This window comes from Oncorhynchus nerka, linkage group LG10, assembly GCF_034236695.1.
Source record: "Oncorhynchus nerka isolate Pitt River linkage group LG10, Oner_Uvic_2.0, whole genome shotgun sequence".
Classification (NCBI taxonomy): domain Eukaryota; kingdom Metazoa; phylum Chordata; class Actinopteri; order Salmoniformes; family Salmonidae; genus Oncorhynchus; species Oncorhynchus nerka.
Genome location: NC_088405.1, coordinates 17,234,876 through 17,259,417, shown reverse-complemented (window position 1 = coordinate 17,259,417; position 24,542 = coordinate 17,234,876). Strand labels below are relative to the sequence as shown.

The window sequence follows — 24,542 nt, the reverse complement described above, 5'->3', positions numbered from 1 at the left end:
CTCCTCTCCTCAGCCATAATCACTAAGAACTACCTCCTCTCTCTCCCTCCATCCCACTCTCTCCTCTTCTCCTCCCCAGCCATAACCACTAAGAACTACCTCTCTCTCTCCCTCCACACCTCTCTCCTCTTCTCCTCTCCAGCCATAACCACTAAGAACTACCTCTCTCTCTCCTCCACGCCTTCTCCTCTTCTCCTCTCCAGCCATAACCACTAAGAACTACCTCCTCTCTCTCCCTCCATCCCACTCTCTCCTCTTCTCCTCCCCAGCCATAACCACTAAGAACTACCTCTCTCTCTCCCTCCACGCCTCTCTCCTCTTCTCCTCCCCAGCCATAACCACTAAGAACTACCTCCTCTCTCTCCCTCATCCCACTCTCTCCTCTTCTCCTCCCAGCCATAACCACTAAGAACTACCTCCTCTCTCTCCCTCCATCCCACTCTCCCTCTTCTCCTCCCCAGCCATAACCACTAAGAACTACCTCTCTCTCTCCCTCCACGCCTCTCTCCTCTTCTCCTCTCCAGCCATAACCACTAAGAACTACCTCCTCTCTCTCCCTCCACGCCTCTCTCCTCTTCTCCTTCTCCTCTCGAGCCATAACCACTAAGAACTACCTCTCTCTCTCCCTCCATCCCACTCTCTCCTCTTCTCCTCCCCAGCCATAATCACTAAGAACTACCTCCTCTCTCTCCCTCCACGCCTCTCTCACTTCTCCTCTTCTCCTCTCCAGCCATAACCACTAAGAACTACCTCTCTCCCCTCCATCCCACTCTCTCCTCTTCTCCTCCCCAGCCATAATCACTAAGAACTACCTCTCTCCCTCCATCCCACTCTCTCCTCTCTCCTCCCCAGCCATAACCACTAAGAACTACCTCCTCTCTCTCCATCCCACTCTCTCCTCTTCTCTCTCCAGCCATAATCACTAAGAACTACCTCCTCTCTCTCCCTCCATCCCACTCTCTCCTCTTCTCCTCCCCAGCCATAACCACTAAGAACTACCTCCTCTCTCTCCCTCCACGCCTCTCTCCTCTTCTCCTCTCCAGCCATAACCACTAAGAACTACCTCTCTCTCTCCCTCCACGCCTCTCTCCTCTTCTCCTCTCCAGCCATAACCACTAAGAACTACCTCCTCTCTCTCCCTCCATCCCACTCTCTCCTCTTCTCCTCCCCAGCCATAACCACTAAGAACTACCTCTCTCTCTCCCTCCACGCCTCTCTCCTCTTCTCCTCCCCAGCCATAACCACTAAGAACTACCTCCTCTCTCTCCCTCCATCCCACTCTCTCCTCTTCTCCTTTCCAGCCATAACCACTAAGAACTACCTCCTCTCTCTCCCTCCATCCCACTCTCTCCTCTTCTCCTCCCCAGCCATAACCACTAAGAACTACCTCTCTCTCTCCCTCCACGCCTCTCTCCTCTTCTCCTCTCCAGCCATAACCACTAAGAACTACCTCCTCTCTCTCCCTCCACGCCTCTCTCCTCTTCTCCTCTTCTCCTCTCCAGCCATAACCACTAAGAACTACCTCTCTCTCTCTCCCTCCATCCCACTCTCTCCTCTTCTCCTCCCCAGCCATAATCACTAAGAACTACCTCCTCTCTCTCCCTCCACGCCTCTCTCCTCTTCTCCTCTTCTCCTCTCCAGCCATAACCACTAAGAACTACCTCTCTCTCTCCCTCCATCCCACTCTCTCCTCTTCTCCTCCCCAGCCATAATCACTAAGAACTACCTCCTTTCTCTCCCTCCATCCCACTCTCTCCTCTTCTCCTCCCCAGCCATAACCACTAAGAACTACCTCCTCTCTCTCCATCCCACTCTCTCCTCTTCTCCTCTCCAGCCATAATCACTAAGAACTACCTCCTCTCTCTCCCTCCATCCCACTCTCTCCTCTTCTCCTCCCCAGCCATAACCACTAAGAACTACCTCCTCTCTCTCCTCCACGCCTCTCTCTCTCTTCTCCTCCCCAGCCATAACCACTAAGAACTACCTCTCTCTCTCCCTCCACGCCTCTCTCCTCTTCTCCTCTCCAGCCATAACCACTAAGAACTACCTCCTCTCTCTCCCTCCATCCCACTCTCTCCTCTTCTCCTCCCCAGCCATAACCACTAAGAACTACCTCTCTCTCTCCCTCCACGCCTCTCTCCTCTTCTCCTCCCCAGCCATAACCACTAAGAACTACCTCCTCTCTCTCCCTCCATCCCACTCTCTCCTCTTCTCCTCCCCAGCCATAACCACTAAGAACTACCTCTCTCTCTCCCTCCACGCCTCTCTCCTCTTCTCCTCTCCAGCCATAACCACTAAGAGCTACCTCCTCTCTCTCCCTCCACCTCCCCCTCTTCTCCTCTTCTCCTCTCCAGCCATAACCACTAAGAACTACCTCTCTCTCCTCCATCCCACTCTCTCCTCTTCTCCTCCCCAGCCATAATCACTAAGAACTACCTCCTCTCTCTCCCTCCATCTCCTCTTCTCCTCTTCTCCTCTCCAGCCATAACCACTAAGAACTACCTCTCTCTCTCCCTCCATCCCACTCTCTCCTCTTCTCCTCCCCAGCCATAATCACTAAGAACTACCTCCTCTCTCCCTCCATCCCACTCTCTCCTCTTCTCCTCCCCAGCCATAACCACTAAGAACTACCTCCTCTCTCTCCATCCCACTCTCTCCTCTTCTCCTCTCCAGCCATAATCACTAAGAACTACCTCCTCTCTCTCCCTCCATCCCACTCTCTCCTCTTCTCCTCCCCAGCCATAACCACTAAGAACTACCTCCTCTCTCTCCCTCCACGCCTCTCTCCTCTTCTCCTCTCCAGCCATAACCACTAAGAACTACCTCTCTCTCTCCCTCCACGCCTCTCTCCTCTTCTCCTCTCCAGCCATAACCACTAAGAACTACCTCCTCTCTCTCCCTCCATCCCACTCTCTCCTCTTCTCCTCCCCAGCCATAACCACTAAGAACTACCTCTCTCTCTCCCTCCACGCCTCTCTCCTCTTCTCCTCCCCAGCCATAACCACTAAGAACTACCTCCTCTCTCTCCCTCCATCCCACTCTCTCCTCTTCTCCTTTCCAGCCATAACCACTAAGAACTACCTCCTCTCTCTCCCTCCATCCCACTCTCTCCTCTTCTCCTCCCCAGCCATAACCACTAAGAACTACCTCTCTCTCTCCCTCCACGCCTCTCTCCTCTTCTCCTCTCCAGCCATAACCACTAAGAACTACCTCCTCTCTCTCCCTCCACGCCTCTCTCCTCTTCTCCTCTTCTCCTCTCCAGCCATAACCACTAAGAACTACCTCTCTCTCTCCCTCCATCCCACTCTCTCCTCTTCTCCTCCCCAGCCATAATCACTAAGAACTACCTCCTCTCTCTCTCCTCCACGCCTCTCTCTCCTCTTCTCCTCTTCTCCTCTCCAGCCATAACCACTAAGAACTACCTCTCTCTCTCCCTCCATCCCACTCTCTCCTCTTCTCCTCCCCAGCCATAATCACTAAGAACTACCTCCTTTCTCTCCCTCCATCCCACTCTCTCCTCTTCTCCTCCCCAGCCATAACCTCTAAGAACTACCTCCTCTCTCCATCCCACTCTCTCTCCTCTTCTCCTCTCCAGCCATAATCACTAAGAACTACCTCCTCTCTCTCCTCCATCCCACTCTCTCCTCTTCTCCTCCCCAGCCATAACCACTAAGAACTACCTCCTCTCTCTCCCTCCACGCCTCTCTCTTCTCCTCTTCTCCTCCCCAGCCATAACCACTAAGAACTACCTCTCTCTCCCCTCCACGCCTCTCTCCCTCTTCTCCTCTCCAGCCATAACCACTAAGAACTACCTCCTCTCTCTCCCTCCATCCCACTCTCTCCTCTTCTCCTCTTCTCCTCCCCAGCCATAACCACTAAGAACTACCTCCTCTCTCTCCCTCCACGCCTCTCTCCTCTTCTCCTCTTCTCCTCCCCAGCCATAACCACTAAGAACTACCTCTCTCTCTCCCTCCACGCCTCTCTCCTCTTCTCCTCCCCAGCCATAACCACTAAGAACTACCTCTCTCTCCCTCCATCCCACTCTCCTCTTCTCCTCCCCAGCCATAATCACTAAGAACTACCTCCTCTCTCTCCTCCACGCCTCTCTCCTCTTCTCCTCCCAGCCATAATCACTAAGAACTACCTCCTCTCTCTCCCTCCATCCCACTCTCTCCTCTTCTCCTCCCCAGCCATAACCACTAAGAACTACCTCTCTCTCTCCCTCCATCCCACTCTCTCCTCTTCTCCTCCCCAGCCATAACCACTAAGAACTACCTCTCTCTCTCCCTCCATCCCACTCTCTCCTCTTCTCCTCCCCAGCCATAATCACTAAGAACTACCTCCTCTCTCTCCCTCCATCCCACTCTCTCCTCTTCTCCTCCCCAGCCATAACCACTAAGAACTACCTCCTCTCTCTCCATCCCACTCTCTCCTCTTCTCCTCTCCAGCCATAATCACTAAGAACTACCTCCTCTCTCTCCCTCCATCCCACTCTCTCCTCTTCTCCTCCCCAGCCATAACCACTAAGAACTACCTCCTCTCTCTCTCTCCACGCCTCTCTCCTCTTCTCCTCTTCTCCTCCCCAGCCATAACCACTAACAACTACCTCTCTCTCTCCCTCCACGCCTCTCTCCTCTTCTCCTCTCCAGCCATAACCACTAAGAACTACCTCCTCTCTCTCCCTCCATCCCACTCTCTCCTCTTCTCCTCTTCTCCTCCCCAGCCATAACCACTAAGAACTACCTCCTCTCTCTCCCTCCACGCCTCTCTCCTCTTCTCCTCTTCTCCTCCCCAGCCATAACCACTAAGAACTACCTCTCTCTCTCCCTCCACGCCTCTCTCCTCTTCTCCTCCCCAGCCATAACCACTAAGAACTACCTCTCTCTCTCCCTCCATCCCACTCTCCTCTTCTCCTCCCCAGCCATAATCACTAAGAACTACCTCCTCTCTCTCCCTCCACGCCTCTCTCCTCTTCTCCTCCCCAGCCATAATCACTAAGAACTACCTCCTCTCTCTCCCTCCATCCCACTCTCTCCTCTTCTCCTCCCCAGCCATAACCACTAAGAACTACCTCTCTCTCTCCCTCCACGCCTCTCTCCTCTTCTCCTCTCCAGCCATAACCACTAAGAACTACCTCTCTCTCTCCCTCCATCCCACTCTCTCCTCTTCTCCTCTTCTCCTCCCCAGCCATAACCACTAAGAACTACCTCTCTCTCTCCCTCCATCCCACTCTCTCCTCTTCTCCTCTTCTCCTCCCCAGCCATAATCACTAAGAACTACCTCCTCTCTCTCCCTCCATCCCACTCTCTCCTCTTCTCCTCCCCAGCCATAACCACTAAGAAGTACCTCTCTCTCTCCCTCCATCCCACTCTCTCCTCTTCTCCTCTCCAGCCATAACCACTAAGAACTACCTCTCTCTCTCTCCCTCCATCCCACTCTCTCCTCTTCTCCTCCCCAGCCATAACCACTAAGAACTACCTCCTCTCTCTCCCTCCATCCCACTCTCTCCTCTTCTCCTCCCCAGCCATAACCACTAAGAACTACCTCTCTCTCTCTCTCCCTCCATCCCACTCTCTCCTCTTCTCCTCCCCAGCCATAACCACTAAGAACTACCTCCTCTCTCTCCCTCCATCCCACTCTCTCCTCTTCTCCTCTTCTCCTCCCCAGCCATAACCACTAAGAACTACCTCCTCTCTCTCCCTCCATCCCACTCTCTCCTCTTCTCCTCTCCAGCCATAACCACTAAGAACTACCTCCTCTCTCTCCCTCCACGCCTCTCTCCTCTTCTCCTCCCCAGCCATAACCACTAAGAACTACCTCCTCTCTCTCCCTCCACGCCTCTCTCCTCTTCTCCTCCCCAGCCATAATCACTAAGAACTACCTCCTCTCTCTCCCTCCATCCCACTCTCTCCTCTTCTCCTCTTCTCCTCCCCAGCCATAACCACTAAGAACTACCTCTCTCTCTCCCTCCATCCCACTCTCTCCTCTTCTCCTCTTCTCCTCCCCAGCCATAACCACTAAGAACTACCTCCTCTCTCTCCCTCCATCCCACTCTCTCCTCTTCTCCTCCCCAGCCATAACCACTAAGAACTACCTCTCTCTCTCCCTCCATCCCACTCTCTCCTCTTCTCCTCCCCAGCCATAACCACTAAGAACTACCTCCTCTCTCTCCCTCCATCCCACTCTCTCCTCTTCTCCTCCCCAGCCATAACCACTAAGAACTACCTCCTCTCTCTCCCTCCACGCCTCTCTCCTCTTCTCCTCCCCAGCCATAACCACTAAGAACTACCTCCTCTCTCTCCCTCCATCCCACTCTCTCCTCTTCTCCTCCCCAGCCATAACCAATAGAACTACCTCCTCTCTCTCCCTCCATCCCACTCTCTCCTCTTCTCCTCCCCAGCCATAACCACTAAGAACTACCTCCTCTCTCTCCCTCCATCCCACTCTCTCCTCTTCTCCTCCCCAGCCATAATCACTAAGAACTACCTCCTCTCTCTCCCTCCATCCCACTCTCTCCTCTTCTCCTCCCCAGCCATTACCAATAGAACTACCTCCTCTCTCTCCCTCCACGCCTCTCTCCTCTTCTCCTCCCCAGCCATAATCACTAAGAACTACCTCCTCTCTCTCCCTCCATCCCACTCTCTCCTCTTCTCCTCCCCAGCCATAACCACTAAGAACTACCTCCTCTCTCTCCCTCCATCCCACTCTCTCCTCTTCTCCTCCCCAGCCATAATCACTAAGAACTACCTCCTCTCTCTCCCTCCACGCCTCTCTCCTCTTCTCCTCCCCAGCCATAATCACTAAGAACTACCTCCTCTCTCTCCCTCCATCCCACTCTCTCCTCTTCTCCTCTTCTCCTCCCCAGCCATAACCACTAAGAACTACCTCTCTCTCTCCCTCCATCCCACTCTCTCCTCTTCTCCTCTTCTCCTCCCCAGCCATAACCACTAAGAACTACCTCCTCTCTCTCCCTCCATCCCACTCTCTCCTCTTCTCCTCCCCAGCCATAACCACTAAGAACTACCTCTCTCTCTCCCTCCATCCCACTCTCTCCTCTTCTCCTCCCCAGCCATAACCACTAAGAACTACCTCCTCTCTCTCCCTCCATCCCACTCTCTCCTCTTCTCCTCCCCAGCCATAACCACTAAGAACTACCTCCTCTCTCTCCCTCCACGCCTCTCTCCTCTTCTCCTCCCCAGCCATAACCACTAAGAACTACCTCCTCTCTCTCCCTCCATCCCACTCTCTCCTCTTCTCCTCCCCAGCCATAACCAATAGAACTACCTCCTCTCTCTCCCTCCATCCCACTCTCTCCTCTTCTCCTCCCCAGCCATAACCACTAAGAACTACCTCCTCTCTCTCCCTCCATCCCACTCTCTCCTATTCTCCTCCCCAGCCATAATCACTAAGAACTACCTCCTCTCTCTCCCTCCATCCCACTCTCTCCTCTTCTCCTCCCCAGCCATTACCAATAGAACTACCTCCTCTCTCTCCCTCCACGCCTCTCTCCTCTTCTCCTCCCCAGCCATAATCACTAAGAACTACCTCCTCTCTCTCCCTCCATCCCACTCTCTCCTCTTCTCCTCCCCAGCCATAACCACTAAGAACTACCTCCTCTCTCTCCCTCCATCCCACTCTCTCCTCTTCTCCTCCCCAGCCATAATCACTAAGAACTACCTCCTCTCTCTCCCTCCACGCCTCTCTCCTCTTCTCCTCCCCAGCCATAACCACTAAGAACTACCTCCTCTCTCTCCCTCCACGCCTCTCTCCTCTTCTCCTCTCCAGCCATAATCACTAAGAACTACCTCCTCTCTCTCCCTCCACGCCTCTCTCCTCTTCTCCTCCCCAGCCATAACCAATAGAACTACCTCCTATCTATCCCTCCTCCATCCCTCCACGCCTCTATCCTCCTTAGTCTGTTTTTGAGGAAGTCATAATGCTGTTCTGTTTTCCCTCCTCCTTTCTTTATGTTGTCATTTAATCACACCTACCTCCCCGACTCAACCTAGGTGTGTGTGTGTGTGTGTGTGTGTGTGTGTGTGTGTGTGTGTGTGTGTGTGTGTGTGTGTGTGTGTGTGTGTGTGTGTGTGTGTGTGTGTGTGTGTGTGTGTGTGTGTGTGTGTAGGGAGAAGGTGTGTGTGTGTGTGTAGGGAGAGGATGTGTGTGTGTGTATAGGGAGAGGATGTGTGTGTGTGTATAGGGAGAGGATGTGTGTGTGTGTATAGGGAGAGGGTGTGTGTGTCTGTATAGGGAGAGGGTGTGTGTGTGTGTGTATAGGGAGAGAGGGTGTGTGTGTATAGGGAGAGGGTGTGTGTGTGTATACAGAGAGGGTGTGTGTATACAGAGAGGGTGTGTGTGTGTATATAGGTAGAGGGTGTGTGTGTGTGTATAGGGAGAGGATGTGTGTGTATAGGGAGAGGGTGTGTGTGTGTCTATAGGGAGAGGGGGTGTGTGTGTACAGGGAGAGGGTGTGTGTGTACAGGAAGAGGGTGTGTGTGTGTATAGGGAGAGGGTGTGTGTGTGTGTATAGGGAGAGGGTGTGTGTGTGTACAGGGAGAGGGTGTGTGTGTGTATAGGGAGAGGGTGTGTGTGTGTACAGGGAGAGGGTGTGTGTGTATAGGGAGAGGGTGTGTGTGTATAGGGAGAGGGTGTGTGTGTGTATAGGGAGAGGGTGTGTGTGTGTATAGGGAGAGGGTGTGTGTCTGTGTATAGGGAGAGGGTGTGTGTGTGTATAGGGAGAGGGTGTGTGTGTGTATAGGGAGAGGGTGTGTGTGTATAGGGAGAGGGTGTGTGTGTGTATAGGGAGAGGGTGTGTGTGTGTGTATAGGGAGAGGGTGTGTGTGTGTGTATAGGGAGAGGGTGTGTGTGTGTATAGGGAGAGGGTGTGTGTGTATAGGGAGAGGGTGTGTGTGTGTATAGGGAGAGGGTGTGTGTGTATAGGGAGAGGGTGTGTGTGTGTTTATAGGGAGAGGGTGTGTGTGTGTTTTATAGGGAGAGGGTGTGTGTGTGTGTATAGGGAGAGGGTGTGTGTGTGTATAGGGAGAGGGTGTGTGTGTGTATAGGGAGAGGGTGTGTGTGTGTATAGGGAGAGGGTGTGTGTGTGTTTATAGGGAGAGGGTGTGTGTGTGTTTATAGGGAGAGGGTGTGTGTGTGTTCATAGGGAGAGGGAGAGGGTGTGTGTGTATAGGGAGAGGGTGTGTGTGTGTATAGGGAGAGGGTGTGTGTGTGTATAGGGAGAGGGTGTGTGTGTCTGGGGGTAATAACTCTATCAGTAACTGTCTGGAGGTAATAACTCTGTATCAGTAACTGTCCGTAAGTAATAACTGTCTGGAGGTAATAACTATGTATCAGTAACTGTCTGTAAGTAATAACTGTCTGGGGGTAATAACTCTATCAGTAACTTTCTATAAAACAACAAACTGGAGTAAGTCAAGGGGTGTGTATGAATACTTTCTGAAGGCACTGTATATATATTTTTTATTGAAGCTTTATTTAAGTCATGTAAGAACAAGTTCTTATTTATAATGATGACCTACCAGGGAACAGTGGGTTAACTGCCTTGTTCAGGGGTAGAATGACAAATGTTTACATTGTCAGCTCGGGGATTCGATCCAGCAACCTTTGGGTTACTGGCCCAACGTTCTAACCACTAGGCTAGCTGCCGTCCCAATAGCTGTGTATCTGCTATGGTCTACTTATCTGTGTCTGTAACTGACCCTGTGTGTCTGTGTCTCTCTCTGTAGGATCTGTCACTGTGAAGGAGATGATGAGAGCCCGTTGATAACACCGTGCCACTGCACGGGCAGCCTGCGTTTCGTCCACCAGGCGTGCCTGCAGCAGTGGATCAAGTCCTCAGACACACGCTGCTGTGAACTCTGCAAGTACCAGTTCATCATGCAGACCAAGCTCAAACCCCTGCGCAAGGTGAGACAGAAGGACTGTGTGTGTGTGTGCGTGTGTGCGCAGTGTTTTCGTCTAGCATCGGCTGTTGGCTACAGCATATAGCCGGTTGCACACTCATTTTCAGCTGGATACTTTTTTCACTTAAATTATCTAGGCAACTTTTTACCATTCGCAAGTCAGAAACAACGTTAGCCAAGACCTCTCCCACTAGAATGAATGAAATGCATCTTCTAGCGATCTAGCACCTCAGTACCTCCAGGCTCTGATCAGGCCCTACACCCAAACAAGGGCACTGCGTTCATCCACCTCTGGCCTGCTCGCCTCCCTACCACTGAGGAAGTACAGTTCCCGCTCAGCCCAGTCAAAACTGTTCGCTGCTCTGGCCCCCCAATGGTGGAACAAACTCCCTCACGACGCCAGGACAGCGGAGTCAATCACCACCTTCCGGAGACACCTGAAACCCCACCTCTTTAAGGAATACCTAGGATAGGATAAAGTAATCCTTCTCACCCCCCCCTTAAAAGATTTAGATGCACTATTGTAAAGTGGCTGTTCCACTGGATGTCATAAGGTGAACGCACCAATTTGTAAGTCGCTCTGGAAAAGAGCGTCTGCTAAATGACTTAAATGTAAAATGTAAAATGTAAAATCTATTCATTGGACAGGAGCCTGTCAGGGAAACACAGTGATGACAGGGAAACACTGCTGGTTTGACAGTCTGCTGTCTGTCCCGCCTCCTGGTACCTGTGTGTCTGTGTTGTGTACTCAGTGGTCAAATTTCTTTACACGGAGGAGAAAGCATGCTGCTTCTTCATCGTCTATGTGAGTCAATTTGCAAGTCCCATACAATGTGGTAACGATGAGTGGAAATCCACTCAGCCTATTGTTTTCTGGATTACTGATTTATTTATTTTGTGTGTTTGGTATGCAGCCACGAAGTGCTGGCACCTAGGCTTACTGTGGTTTGATTGACGAACAGCAAGCTTGACTAGTTTATACATGGTGTCAAACTGACAGAATGAAGTCAATCTCATGTATCCTTGCCATTCATAAGTCATATAACATAGTTATACTGCATTGCATCAGGACTTGCCAGACAGTGATGTTAAAGTTATCGACTGGTGAGTAAGAGAGACATACATTTGCATACTGGTAGGCTTTTTGGCGATTATCTTCAGATAAATAATGAAAACATTCGATGAAGACGGTGAATCCTCCTCACTACAGAAACAATAGGTAGGCTAGTGGAGTTAGAGCCTCACTCTGGTCCAAAATATGATCAAAGAAGACGGATTGAATTGTTTTAAATGCTAATGATACTTACATGGTATTTTCAAAGATATTGATCCATGTCTACTGATTTAGTCAAAGTGTTGACAATGGACTAGTTGACTGTTCTGTGTAGCAAAGCCCATATTTAACACCTGTTTCATTCCTCAGTCATACCTGTATTGCAGATAGCTGAGAATTTCTCTTAAAAGGAAGATTGAAGCCTGTGCAAGTCAGCAGACTTAAGAAGAAATATGTGGGTCAGTTGTCAAACAAGTGTTTTTTTTTAGAATAAATAACATACTGCAATTCACAAACAGAGTTGCAAACACTTATTGAAATTCTTTCACTAGTTGACCTGTTCTATCTCGTCTCTCTCTTAGACCCCGAACTTCATTCAGACTGTCACGTTCTCACCTTAGTTCCTTTGTTATGTCTTTGTTTTAGTTTGGTCAGGGCGAGGCAGGTGTCTATCGTTGTCTCTGATTGAGAATCATACTTAGGTAGCCTTTTCCCACCTGTGTTTTGTGGGTGATTATTTTCTGTTTAGTGTTTTTCGTCTCCTTACAAGACTGTTCGTTTGTCGTTTTGTTGTTTTTGTTCAGTGTTCAGTTGTTTTATAAAAAATAAGAACACTTACCACGCTGCGCTTTGGTCCTCCTCTCCTTCCACCGAAGACAACCGTTACACAGACCCAGACCCAGAACTTCATTCAGACCCAGAACTTCATTCAGACCCAGACTCAGAACTTCATTCAGACCCAGACCCAGAACTTCATTCAGACCCAGACCCAGAACTTCATTCAGACCCAGACCCAGAACTTTATTCAGCATCTGTTCTGTTTATTTTAGAGACCCATTTTTTTTCATTTGAAAAAGTGCCCATCACACAATTTGTTTGATTTTAAAATGTAAACTTACATTTTTAAGAGGGTGGAAATTTGGGCAATTTACTTATTTTTTCTGTTTTAATAAAATACATAATTTGAAGAACAAACATAATTGTGGCAACTCGTATCTTGCAGTAAGACAGGTTAAATGTCCTGAACATATAGGCCTATGAATAGACGGTACTGGATCTCAAAAAACAAACAATGCACTGAATTCATACATTTTCAGTAATTTAAAATGTAAACACAATACCACAACAAATTGTTCCAATCTGGGCGGTAAACTCAATAAAGTATTGAGTAATTTCACTGTGTATTTCAGATGGAATCAAGGCATTAGAATGTTCCAGAGGCCACCAAAATGGAGCGTGTTCAGCTCGGGGGATCCTGGCTTATTTGGCTGGATACTCTGTGTGCTTGTGGAAAACACTGTGTGTGTGTGTGTGTGTGTGTGTGTGTGTGTGTGTGTGTGTGTGTGTGTGTGTGTGTGTGTGTGTGTGTGTGTGTGCGCGCTTGCAATACACTCATTCTATTCTAGTTCTTCACTCCCAGAGATGACTGTGACCTGAAAATTCAGATGTGACCCCCACTTGAAGACACTGCCATGACAGAAAGCTGTTTTAATGATCTAATACTGATAAGAGTAGCATGACATGGGGTTTAAGGCTTTTAAGAAGATTTCAGTGGAGAATTTGGAGGGTTGGTTTCGAGTGGTTTTGACATGATACACTCTTGTTTCAGGCATAGAACAGTCTTCATTACTTCCAGATTCAACATTTTAATACAAATGATTTCACTGTTGATTAATTGAACAAAATAACTTAAATAGTCCCTGTTAATAGTCCCGAGTCCCTGTTGAGGGACACACACACACACACACACACACAGTCTTGTACAGCTAACCTTGTGGGGACACTCCAATTCAGTCCCATTCAAAATCCTATTTTCCCTAACCCCTAACCCTAACCCGTACTCTTACCCTAACCTTAATGCCTTTCATGTTCTCTCACCCTCTCCAGACCGGTCTGATGTACAATATAGAAACCGGGCAGAAAGTTGCAATAGGCCTGTGCAACCTAAGGTTTAATACCAGCATAAACCGAAACCCTCTTAAACCTAACCTTAACCCTAAACTTAATCCAAAAACCTAACCCCAAATTTAACTTTAGCTCCTAAACCTAACCCTAAAACGAACCCTAAACCTAACCTTAGCTCCTAAACCTAACCCTAAAACTAACCCTAGCTCCTAGCCCTTAATGTAATTCTAACCCTAACACTACTTCTAACCTTAACCCTAAACCCCCTAGAGATCATGGGGACCAACAACATGTCCCCAGTTGGTCAAATGACTTCGACCCCACAAGAATAGTTAAACACACACACACACACACACACACACACACACACACACACACACACACACACACACACACACACACATCTTATACCCCCTCTCTGACAAAGAAGAGTGGATGGGCAGAGTGCTCCTCTCCCTGTTCCCCATTCAGTCATCCCTCTCAGGGCTCCCTTTCCTTCTTTTCATCAAATCAATACCAGAAAGCTGAAAAATAAATTGTGGCCATTGGCCTTTCATGCTTGTTCTAAAGAATTTCAAAGCATGTGGACATCTATGAAGGTTATTGAGAGATTGCATCAGATATTCAGATGTGTAATGTACCAATATGTACCAATATATATTGAATTTGACCATTGATTGATTGATTCATCCTGGGTGTTGGATCTATGAGAGGTCTAACGACGTGGTTGAGTGGTACTGGACAGCTGATAAATTGTTAACCAGAATCAGTGTGTAACTGAATGATCCACATTACACTGACTGAATGATGGCCATCAAATATTTAGCACTCAGTTTAAGCAGCTTCTGAAGAGGGATTTTTTTTGCCAGACTGCAAAAGTCCATTGATAGTCAATCGCCCAAACCCTGTCCAAAAGAACACAATGGAGTCTTTGAGTGTGTGTGCATGTGTGTGTTTGTGTGGGTCTGACTTGACCTCTTTTGTTTCTCTCTATCTCTCTCTCGCTCTCTCTCTCTCTCCCTCTCTCAGTGGGAGAAGCTCCAGATGACGTCTAGTGAGAGGAGGAAGATCATTTGTTCTGTGACGTTCCATGTCATCGCCATCACCTGCGTGGTGTGGTCCCTCTACGTGCTCATCGACCGCACTGCAGACGAGATCAGAGCAGGTTAGCACAAAACCACCACAACACCCTTCAGCATGGACACTGCACACCACATACTCTTCAATTCTTTCACTGCATGCTAAAAACACCACTACACACCGTAGAACAGCCACACACCCCTCAGCATGGACAGTGCACCACAACACCCTTCACTTAATACAGTGACGGCAAAAACACAATACACAATTCTAGTACCGTACAAAATGACATATACACACACTCTCTCGGGTCATGCCCGTTCACACAGATTGACATGTTGTGTTTCTGCTCTGATCATTATAATAGTTAGTACCCATCCCGTAATAACAGGCCAGTGTATCTCTTTCACTGTCTTCTTACATCAAGTCATATGGCAGCTAGTACTCTCAGCATGGCGCAAGACAATTAGGACGTTTTTTCTGGGTCTGTTAAGATGTTATTGTACTGCTAAGGAGTGGCAGGTAGCCTAGTGGTTAGAGTGTTGGGCCAGTAAGCGAAAGGTTGCTAAATCAAGTCCCCAAGCTGACAAGGTAAAAAAGGCAGTTAACCCACTGTTCCTAGGCCATCATTGTAAATAAGAATTTGTTCTTAACTGACTTGCCTAGTTAAATAAAGGTTCAATTTAAAAAAGGAGAAAGGATGGGAGAGAGAGAACCACCATCTGTTTTCACGAGTTTGACTAGGGAGTATACTGGCATGTTATACTGTATAGTGTACATTCAATCATCTGTTCTCTCTCTCTCTCTCTCTCTCTCTCTCTCTCTCTCTCTCTCTGTCACTGGTAATACTTTGTAATGACAACCTCTTCACCCATGCAGCCGGAAGAATCCCAGGTAAATTTTTCACCTTTGACCTTTAACCCTGTTTTATGTCATTTCCTGTGAGACTGGGCTCTGGTGTGTAGGTCTTTCTCTCATTTCAAATCACATTTTATTTGTCACATGCTTGGTAAACAACATGTGAACTAACAGTGGAATGCTTACTCACAAGCCTTTCCCAACAATACAAAGAAAGAGAAAATAGAGAAATAGAAAAGTAAATCAAGTAATAATAGATACACAATGAGTACCGATAAAATGGCTATATGCCAGGGGTACCAGTACTGAGTCGATGTGAAGGGGTACGAGGTAATACCTTGGCTATATGCCAGGGGTACCAGTACTGAGTCGATGTGAAGGGGTACGAGGTAATAACTTGGCTATATGCCAGGGGTACCAGTACTGAGTCGATGTGAAGGGGTACGAGGTAATAACTTGGCTATATGCCAGGGGTACCAGTACTGAGTCGATGTGAAGGGGTACGAGGTAATAACTTGGCTATATGCCAGGGGTACCAGTACTGAGTCGATGTGAAGGGGTACGAGGTAATACCTTGGCTATATGCCAGGGGTACCAGTACTGAGTCGATGTGAAGGGGTACGAGGTAATAACTTGGCTATATGCCAGGGGTACCAGTACTGAGTCGATGTGAAGGGGTACGAGGTAATACCTTGGCTATATGCCAGGGGTACCAGTACTGAGTCGATGTGAAGGGGTACGAGGTAATACCTTGGCTATATGCCAGGGGTACCAGTACTGAGTCGATGTGAAGGGTGCGAGGTAATAACTTGGCTATATGCCAGGGGTACCAGTACTGAGTCGATGTGAAGGGGTACGAGGTAATACCTTGGCTATATGCCAGGGTACCAGTACTGAGTCGATGTGAAGGGGTGCGAGGTAATAACTTGGCTATATGCCAGGGGTACCAGTACTGAGTCGATGTGAAGGGGTACGAGGTAATAACTTGGCTATATGCCAGGGTACCAGTACTGAGTCGATGTGAAGGGGTACGAGGTAATAACTTGGCTATATGCCAGGGGTACCAGTACTGAGTCGATGTGAAGGGGTGCGAGGTAATACCTTGGCTATATGCCAGGGGTACCAGTACTGAGTCGATGTGAAGGGGTACGAGGTAATAACTTGGCTATATGCCAGGGGTACCAGTACTGAGTCGATGTGAAGGGGTGCGAGGTAATACCTTGGCTATATGCCAGGGGTACCAGTACTGAGTCGATGTGAAGGGGTACGAGGTAATACCTTGGCTATATGCCAGGGGTACCAGTACTGAGTCGATGTGAAGGGGTACGAGGTAATAACTTGGCTATATGCCAGGGGTACCAGTACTGAGTCGATGTGAAGGGGTACGAGGTAATAACTTGGCTATATGCCAGGGGTACCAGTACTGAGTCGATGTGAAGGGGTACGAGGTAATACCTTGGCTATATGCCAGGGGTACCAGTACTGAGTCGATGTGAAGGGGTACGAGGTAATACCTTGGCTATATGCCAGGGGTACCAGTACTGAGTCGATGTGAAGGGGTGCGAGGTAATAACTTGGCTATATGCCAGGGGTACCAGTACTGAGTCGATGTGAAGGGTACGAGGTAATACCTTGGCTATATGCCAGGGGTACCAGTACTGAGTCGATGTGAAGGGGTACGAGGTAATAACTTGGCTATATGCCAGGGGTACCAGTACTGAGTCGATGTGAAGGGGTGCGAGGTAATAACTTGGCTATATGCCAGGGTACCAGTACTGAGTCGATGTGAAGGGGTGCGAGGTAATAACTTGGCTATATGCCAGGGGTACCAGTACTGAGTCGATGTGAAGGGGTGCGAGGTAATACCTTGGCTATATGCCAGGGGTACCAGTACTGAGTCGATGTGAAGGGGTACGAGGTAATACCTTGGCTATATGCCAGGGGTACCAGTACTGAGTCGATGTGAAGGGGTACGAGGTAATAACTTGGCTATATGCCAGGGGTACCAGTACTGAGTCGATGTGAAGGGGTACGAGGTAATAACTTGGCTATATGCCAGGGTACCAGTACTGAGTCGATGTGAAGGGGTACGAGGTAATAACTTGGCTATATGCCAGGGGTACCAGTACTGAGTCGATGTGAAGGGGTGCGAGGTAATACCTTGGCTATATGCCAGGGGTACCAGTACTGAGTCGATGTGAAGGGGTACGAGGTAATACCTTGGCTATATGCCAGGGGTACCAGTACTGAGTCGATGTGAAGGGGTACGAGGTAATAACTTGGCTATATGCCAGGGGTACCAGTACTGAGTCGATGTGAAGGGGTACGAGGTAATAACTTGGCTATATGCCAGGGGTACCAGTACTGAGTCGATGTGAAGGGGTACGAGGTAATAACTTGGCTATATGCCAGGGGTACCAGTACTGAGTCGATGTGAAGGGGGTACGAGGTAATACCTTGGCTATATGCCAGGGGTACCAGTACTGAGTCGATGTGAAGGGTGCACGAAGTAATAACTTGGCTATATGCCAGGGGTACCAGTACTGAGTCGATGTGAAGGGTGCGAGGTAATACCTTGGCTATATGCCAGGGTACCAGTACTGAGTCGATGTGAAGGGGTACGAGGTAATAACTTGGCTATATGCCAGGGGTACCAGTACTGAGTCGATGTGAAGGGGTACGAGGTAATAACTTGGCTATATGCCAGGGGTACCAGTACTGAGTCGATGTGAAGGGGTACGAGGTAATAACTTGGCTATATGCCAGGGGTACCAGTACTGAGTCGATGTGAAGGGGTGCGAGGTAATACCTTGGCTATATGCCAGGGTACCAGTACTGAGTCGATGTGAAGGGGTGCGAGGTAATAACTTGGCTATATGCCAGGGGTACCAGTACTGAGTCGATGTGAAGGGGTGCGAGGTAATAACTTGGCTATATGCCAGGGGTACCAGTACTGAGTCGATGTGAAGGGGTACGAGGTAATAACTTGGCTATATGCCAGGGGTACCAGTACTGAGTCGATGTGAAGGGGTACGAGGTAATAACTTGGCTATATGCCAGGGGTACCAGTACTGAGTCGATGTGAAGGGGTACGAGGTAATACCTTGGCTATATGCCAGGGGTACCAGTACTGAGTCGATGTGAAGGGGTACGAGGTAATAACTTGGCTATATGCCAGGGGTACCAGTACTGAGTCGATGTGAAGGGGTACGAGGTAATACCTTGGCTATATGCCAGGGGTACCAGTACTGAGTCGATGTGAAGGGGTGCGAGGTAATAACTTGGCTATATGCCAGGGTACCAGTACTGAGTCGATGTGAAGGGGTACGAGGTAATACCTTGGCTATATGCCAGGGGTACCAGTACTGAGTCGATGTGAAGGGGTACGAGGTAATAACTTGGCTATATGCCAGGGGTACCAGTACTGAGCCGATGTGAAGGGGTACGAGGTAATAACTTGGCTATATGCCAGGGGTACCAGTACTGAGTCGATGTGAAGGGGTACGAGGTAATAACTTGGCTATATGCCAGGGGTACCAGTACTGAGTCGATGTGAAGGGGTGCGAGGTAATAACTTGGCTATATGCCAGGGGTACCAGTACTGAGTCGATGTGAAGGGGTACGAGGTAATAACTTGGCTATATGCCAGGGGTACCAGTACTGAGTCGATGTGAAGGGGTACGAGGTAATACCTTGGCTATATGCCAGGGGTACCAGTACTGAGTCGATGTGAAGGGGTACGAGGTAATACCTTGGCTATATGCCAGGGGTACCAGTACTGAGTCGATGTGAAGGGGTACGAGGTAATAACTTGGCTATATGCCAGGGGTACCAGTACTGAGTCGATGTGAAGGGGTACGAGGTAATAACTTGGCTATATGCCAGGGGTACCAGTACTGAGTCGATGTGAAGGGGTACGAGGTAATACCTTGGCTATATGCCAGGGGTACCAGTACTGAGTCGATGTGAAGGGGTACGAGGTAATAACTTGGCTATATGCCAGGGGTACCAGTACTGAGTCGATGTGAAGGGGTACGAGGTAATACCTTGGCTATATGCCAGGGGTACCAGTACTGAGTCGATGTGAAGGGGTACGAGGTAATAACTTGGCTATATGCCAGGGGTACCAGTACTGAGTCGATGTGAAGGAGTATGAGGTAATAACTTGGCTATTTAGTTATTTATTTATTTCAACTTTATTTAACCAGGTATGCTTGTTGAGAACAAGTTCGCATTTGCAACTGCGACCTGGCCAAGATAAAGCGTAGCAATTCTACACATACAGCAACACAGAGTTACACATGGAATAAACAAAACATACAGTCAATAATACAGTAGAACAAAAGAAAACAAAAAGTCTGAATCTGCAGATAGCTAACCAAACAGGTTCAATGTTAGCTAGAGTGCAAATGAGGTAAGTTAAGGAAATAAATAGGCCATGGTGGCGAAGTAATTACAATATAGCAATTAAACACTGGAATGGTAGATCGGCAGAAGATGAATGTGCAGGTAGAGAAACTGGGGTGCAAAGGAGCAAAATAAATAAATAAATACCAGTATGGGGATGAGGTAGGTAGATAGATGGGCTGTTTACAGATAGGCTAAGTACAGACAGCTGGTGCTTAAAGCTAGTGAGGGAGATGTGAGTCTCCAGCTTCAGAGATTTTTGCAATTCGTTCCAGTCATGGGCAGCAGAGAACTGGAAGGAAAGATGACCAAAGGAGGAATTGGCTTTGGTGGTGACCAGTGAGATATAGCGGCTGGAGCGTGTGCTACGAGTGGGTGCTGCTATGGTGACCAGTGACCTGAGATAAGGCGGGGCTTTACCTACCGAGTCTTGAAGATAACCTGTAGCCAGTGGGTTTGGCGACGAGTATGAAGTGAGGGCCAACCAACGAGAGCGTACAGGTCGCAATGGTGGGTAGTGTATGGGTTTTTGGTGACAAAACGGATGGCACTGTGATAGACTGCATCCAGTTTGTTGAGTAGAGTGTTGGAGGCTATTTTATAGATGACATCACTGAAGTCGAGGATCGGTAGGATGGTCAGTTTTACGAGGGTATGTTTGGCAGCATGAGTGAAGGATGCTTTGTTGCGATATAGGAAGCTGATTATAGATTTTATTTTGGATTGGAGATGCTTAATGTTAGTCTGGAAGGAGAGTTTACAGTCTAACCAGACACCCAGATATTTGTAGTTGTCCACGTATTCTAAGTCAGAGCCGTCCAGAGTAGTGATGCTGGACGGGCGAGCAGGTGCGGGCAGCGATCGATTGAAAAGCATGCATTTAGTTTTACTTGCGTTTAAGAGCAGTTGGAGGCCACGGAAGGAGAGTTGTATGGCATTGAAGCTCGTCTGGAGGTTAGTTAACACAGTGTCCAAGGAGGGGCCAGAAGTATACAGAATGGTGTCGTCTGCGTAGAGATGGATCAGAGAATCACCAGCAGCAAGAGCAACATCATTGATGTATACAGAAAAGAGAGTCGGCCTGAGAATTGAACCCTGTGGCACACCCATAGAGACTGTCAGAGGTCCAGACAACAGACCCTCCGATTTGACACACTGAACTCTATCAGAGAAGTAGTTGGTAAACCAGGCCAGGCAATCATTTGAGAAACCAAGGCTGTCGAGTCTACCAATAAGAATGTTGTGATTGACAGAGTCGAAAGCCTTGGTCAGGTCGATGAATACGGCTGCACAGTAATGTCTCTTATCGATGGCGGTTATGATGTCGTTTAGAACCTTGAGCATGGCTGAGGTGTACCCATGACCAGCTCTGAAACCAGATTGTATGCGGAGAAGGTATGGTGGGATTCGAAATGGTCAGTAATCTGTTTGTTAACTTGGCTTTCGAAGTCCTTAGAAAGACAGGGTAGGATAGATATAGGTCTGTAGCAGTTTGGGTCTAGAGTGTCACCCCCTTTGAAGAGGCGGATGCAGCTTTCCATTCTTTGGGAATCTCAGACGATACGAAAGAGAGGTTGAACAGGCTAGGGGTTGCAACAATTTTGGCAGATCATTTTAGAAAGAGAGGGTCCAGATTGTCTAGCCCGGCTGATTTGTAGGGGTCCAGATTTTAGAGAAATGCTTATTGAAATTCTCAATTATAGCGGATTTATCGGTGGTGACAATGTTTCCTAGCCTCAGAGCAGTGGGCAGCTGGGAGGAGGTGCTCTTATTCTCCATGGACTTTACAGTGTCCCAGAACGTTTTTGAGTATATGCCAGGGGTACCAGTACTGAGTCGATGTGAAGGGGTACAAGGTAATTGAGGTAGATATGTACATATAACTAGGAATAAAGTGACAGATGGTAGCAGCAGTTATGTGATGCGTCAACAAAAGTTAGTGCAAAACGGGTCAATGCAGATAGTCCGGGAAGCTACAGTATTTGGTTAACTATTTAATAAATTATTTAGCAGTCTTATGGGTTGGAGATAGAAGCTGTTCAGGGTCCTGTTGGTTCCAGACTTGGTGCAGTCTATGGTGGCTGGAGTCTATGACTATTTTTAGGGCCTTTTTCTAACACTGCCTGGTATAGAGGTACTGGGTGGCAGTCCACACTACACTCTGTAGCGCCTTGCGTCAGATGCCAAATAGTTACCATACCAAACGGTGATCTAGCCAGTCAAGATGCTCTCAATGGTGCAGCTGTATAACTTTTTGAGGATCTGAAGACCCATGCCAAATCTTTTCAGCCTCTTGAGGGGGGAAGAGGCATTGTCGTGCCCTCTTAATTACTGTGTTTGTGTGTTTGGACCATGATGAATCCTTAGTGATGTGGACACCGAGGAACTTGAAGCTCTCGACCCGCTCCACTATATCCCTGTCAATGTGAATGGGGGCATGCTCGACCTTTATTTCCTGTAGTCCATGAACAGCTCCTTTGTCTTGCTGACCTTGAGGGAGAGGTTGTTGTCCTGGCACAACACTGCCAGGTCTCTGACCTCCTTCATATTGGCTGTCTCATCGTTGTCGGTGATCAGGCTTACCACTGTCATGCCATCGGCAAACATCATGATGGTATTGGAGCCGTGTGCGGTCACGCAGTCGTGGGTGAACAACGCATGCTCTGAGTATGCGTCCTGGTAATCCGTCTAACGCTGCGGCCTTGTGAATGTTAACCTGTTTAAAGGTCTTACTCACATCAGCCGGAACAGCTGGTGCTCTCACGCATGGTTCAGTGTTGCTTGCCTTGAAACTAAGATAGATAGGCATTTAGCTAAGCTGGTAGGCTTGTATCACTGGGCAGCTCATGGCTGGGTAGCCATTTGTAACGGACTATATTCAATGCCAGCAAAACTGACCTGTAGCTTAGCATCTGCTTCATCGGACCACTTCCGCATTGAGCGTGTCACTGGTACTTCCTGTTTGAGTTCTTGCTTGTAAACAGGAGGATAGAGTTATGGTCAGACTTGCCAAATGGAGGGCGAGGGAGAGATTTGTATGCGTCTCTGTGTGTGGAGTAAAGATGATCTAGAGTTTTTTTCACCTCTAGTTGCACAGTTGAGTGTGGCCTTAGTGTCAGCATCGGTTTGTGGTGATAAATAGACAGCTACAAAAAATATAGATAAAACTCTCTTGGTAAGTATACTGAACAAAAATATAAACGCAACATGCAACAATTTCAACAATTTTACCAAGTTACAGTTCATATAAGGAAATCAGTCAATTGAAATCAATTCATTAGGCCCTAATTTATGCATTTCACATGACTGGGAATACAGATATGCATCTGTTGGTCACAAATACCTTGTTTTTTAAAGGTAGGGGCATGGATCAGAAATCCAGTCAGTGTCTGTGACCACCATTTTCCTCATGCAGCGTGGCACCTTCTTCGCATAGAGTGGCTGTTGATTGTGGCCTGTGGAATGATGTCCCACTCCTTTTTAATGGCTCTGTTCTGCGAAGTTGCTGGATTTTGGCGGGAACTGGAACACGCTGTCGTACACGTCGATCTAGAGCATCCCAAACAGGCTCAATGGGTGACATCGGGCCATGCATTATCATACTGAAACATGAGGTGATGGTGGCAAATGAATGGCATGAAAATGGGCCTCAGGATCTCGTCACGATATCGCTGTGCATTCAAATTGCCATCAATAAAATGCAATTGTGTTCGTTGTCCGTAGCTTATGCCTGGCCATACCATAACCCCAATGCCATCATGGGGCACTCTGTTCACAACGTTGACACAGCAAACCGCTCACCCACACAACGCCATACACGTGGTCTGTGGTTGTGAGGTCAGTTAGACGAACTGACACATTCTCTAAAACAACATTATGGTAGAGAAATTAATATTTAATTATCAGCATGCCAATTGCACGTTCCCTCAAAACTTGCGACATCTGTTGCATTGTGTTGTGTGACAAAACTGCACATTTTAGAGTGGTCTTTTATTGTCCCCCAGCACAAGGTGCACCTGTGTAATGATCCTGTTGTTTAATCGGCTTCTTGATATGCAACACCTGCCAGGTAAATGGATTATCTTGGCAAAGGAGAAATCCTCATTAACAGGGATGTAAACAAATGAGTGCACAAACTTTGAAAGAAATACGCTTTTTTGCGTGTAGAAAATTTCTGGGATGTTTTATTTCAGCTCATGAAATATGGGACCAACACCTTACATGTTGCGTTTATATTTTTTGTTCAGTGTAGTTTCTCATCAACGGTTTTCATTAGGTTTTCTAACTCGGGCAAGCAGAACCTTGAGACTTCCTTAATATTAGAGATCACGCACCAGCGGTTGTTTTAACAGAGACACACATCACCCCCCTTGAGTTTACCTGATGCTGCTGTTCTGTCCGATGCATAGAAGCCAGCTAGTCTATTATACGTCCTTGTTCTGCCAAGTTTCCGAAATACATTGGATATTACAGTTCTTCGGGTCCTGTTGATAGGATATTCTCGAACGGAGCTCATCCAGTTTGTTCTCCAGTGATTATACATTTGCCAATAAAACAGAGGGTAGAGGCGGATTATTTACTCGTTGCAATGGTTTCATCAGGGTACCTGCACGTCGGCCTCTATATGTGAACGACCTGCAGAAAATGTCCCTTCAATGTTTTGGTGCCTACTGGAGAGCTCTTCTTTGTCTACACCCATTAAGCATTGTTCACATCCTCTTAAACTTTAGCCCCACCCACCTTTTTAAGTATTCACATGTGAGGTTATGTATTTAACAACCAAAGATTTCAAGACTTTATACAATGGTTTATACAATGGGTGTTTTCGTCAAATTTAGACTGGAATGCCAGAGTGTGCTCTGGGCATTTGGAAACTCAGAGTGTTGTCAGATTGTCCGTTCATAAATTCAGAGCGTTTTGCTATCAGAGCATTCAGAGTGCACACTGGACACTCTGGCTGAGGAGTAAGGTTGATCCGAGCGTTCTGACTTAAAACTTCTTATGAGCAGGTGGGACGGTAGCGTCTGGTGAAATCCACGAAAGTCAGAAATAGTGATATAAAAAATGCCTTACTTTTGATGATCTTCTTCTGTTGGCAC

General features: G+C 48.1%; 1 protein-coding gene across 2 annotated transcripts in view; it reads left to right on the top strand.

Moving 5' to 3' along the window:
* Window positions 1–24,542, top strand: part of LOC115134963 (E3 ubiquitin-protein ligase MARCHF8-like) — a 204,461-nt gene that overhangs the window by 171,594 nt on the left and 8,325 nt on the right. The window contains exons 5-7 of one of the 2 annotated variants that reach the window (XM_029669084.2): window positions 9,744–9,924; window positions 14,128–14,263; window positions 15,058–15,072. In XM_029669084.2, coding sequence (XP_029524944.1) covers window positions 9,744–9,924; window positions 14,128–14,263; window positions 15,058–15,072 — 332 coding nt within the window. The remainder of the gene's footprint in view (window positions 1–9,743; window positions 9,925–14,127; window positions 14,264–15,057; window positions 15,073–24,542) is intronic. The other variant, XM_029669086.2, reaches the window with a different exon arrangement.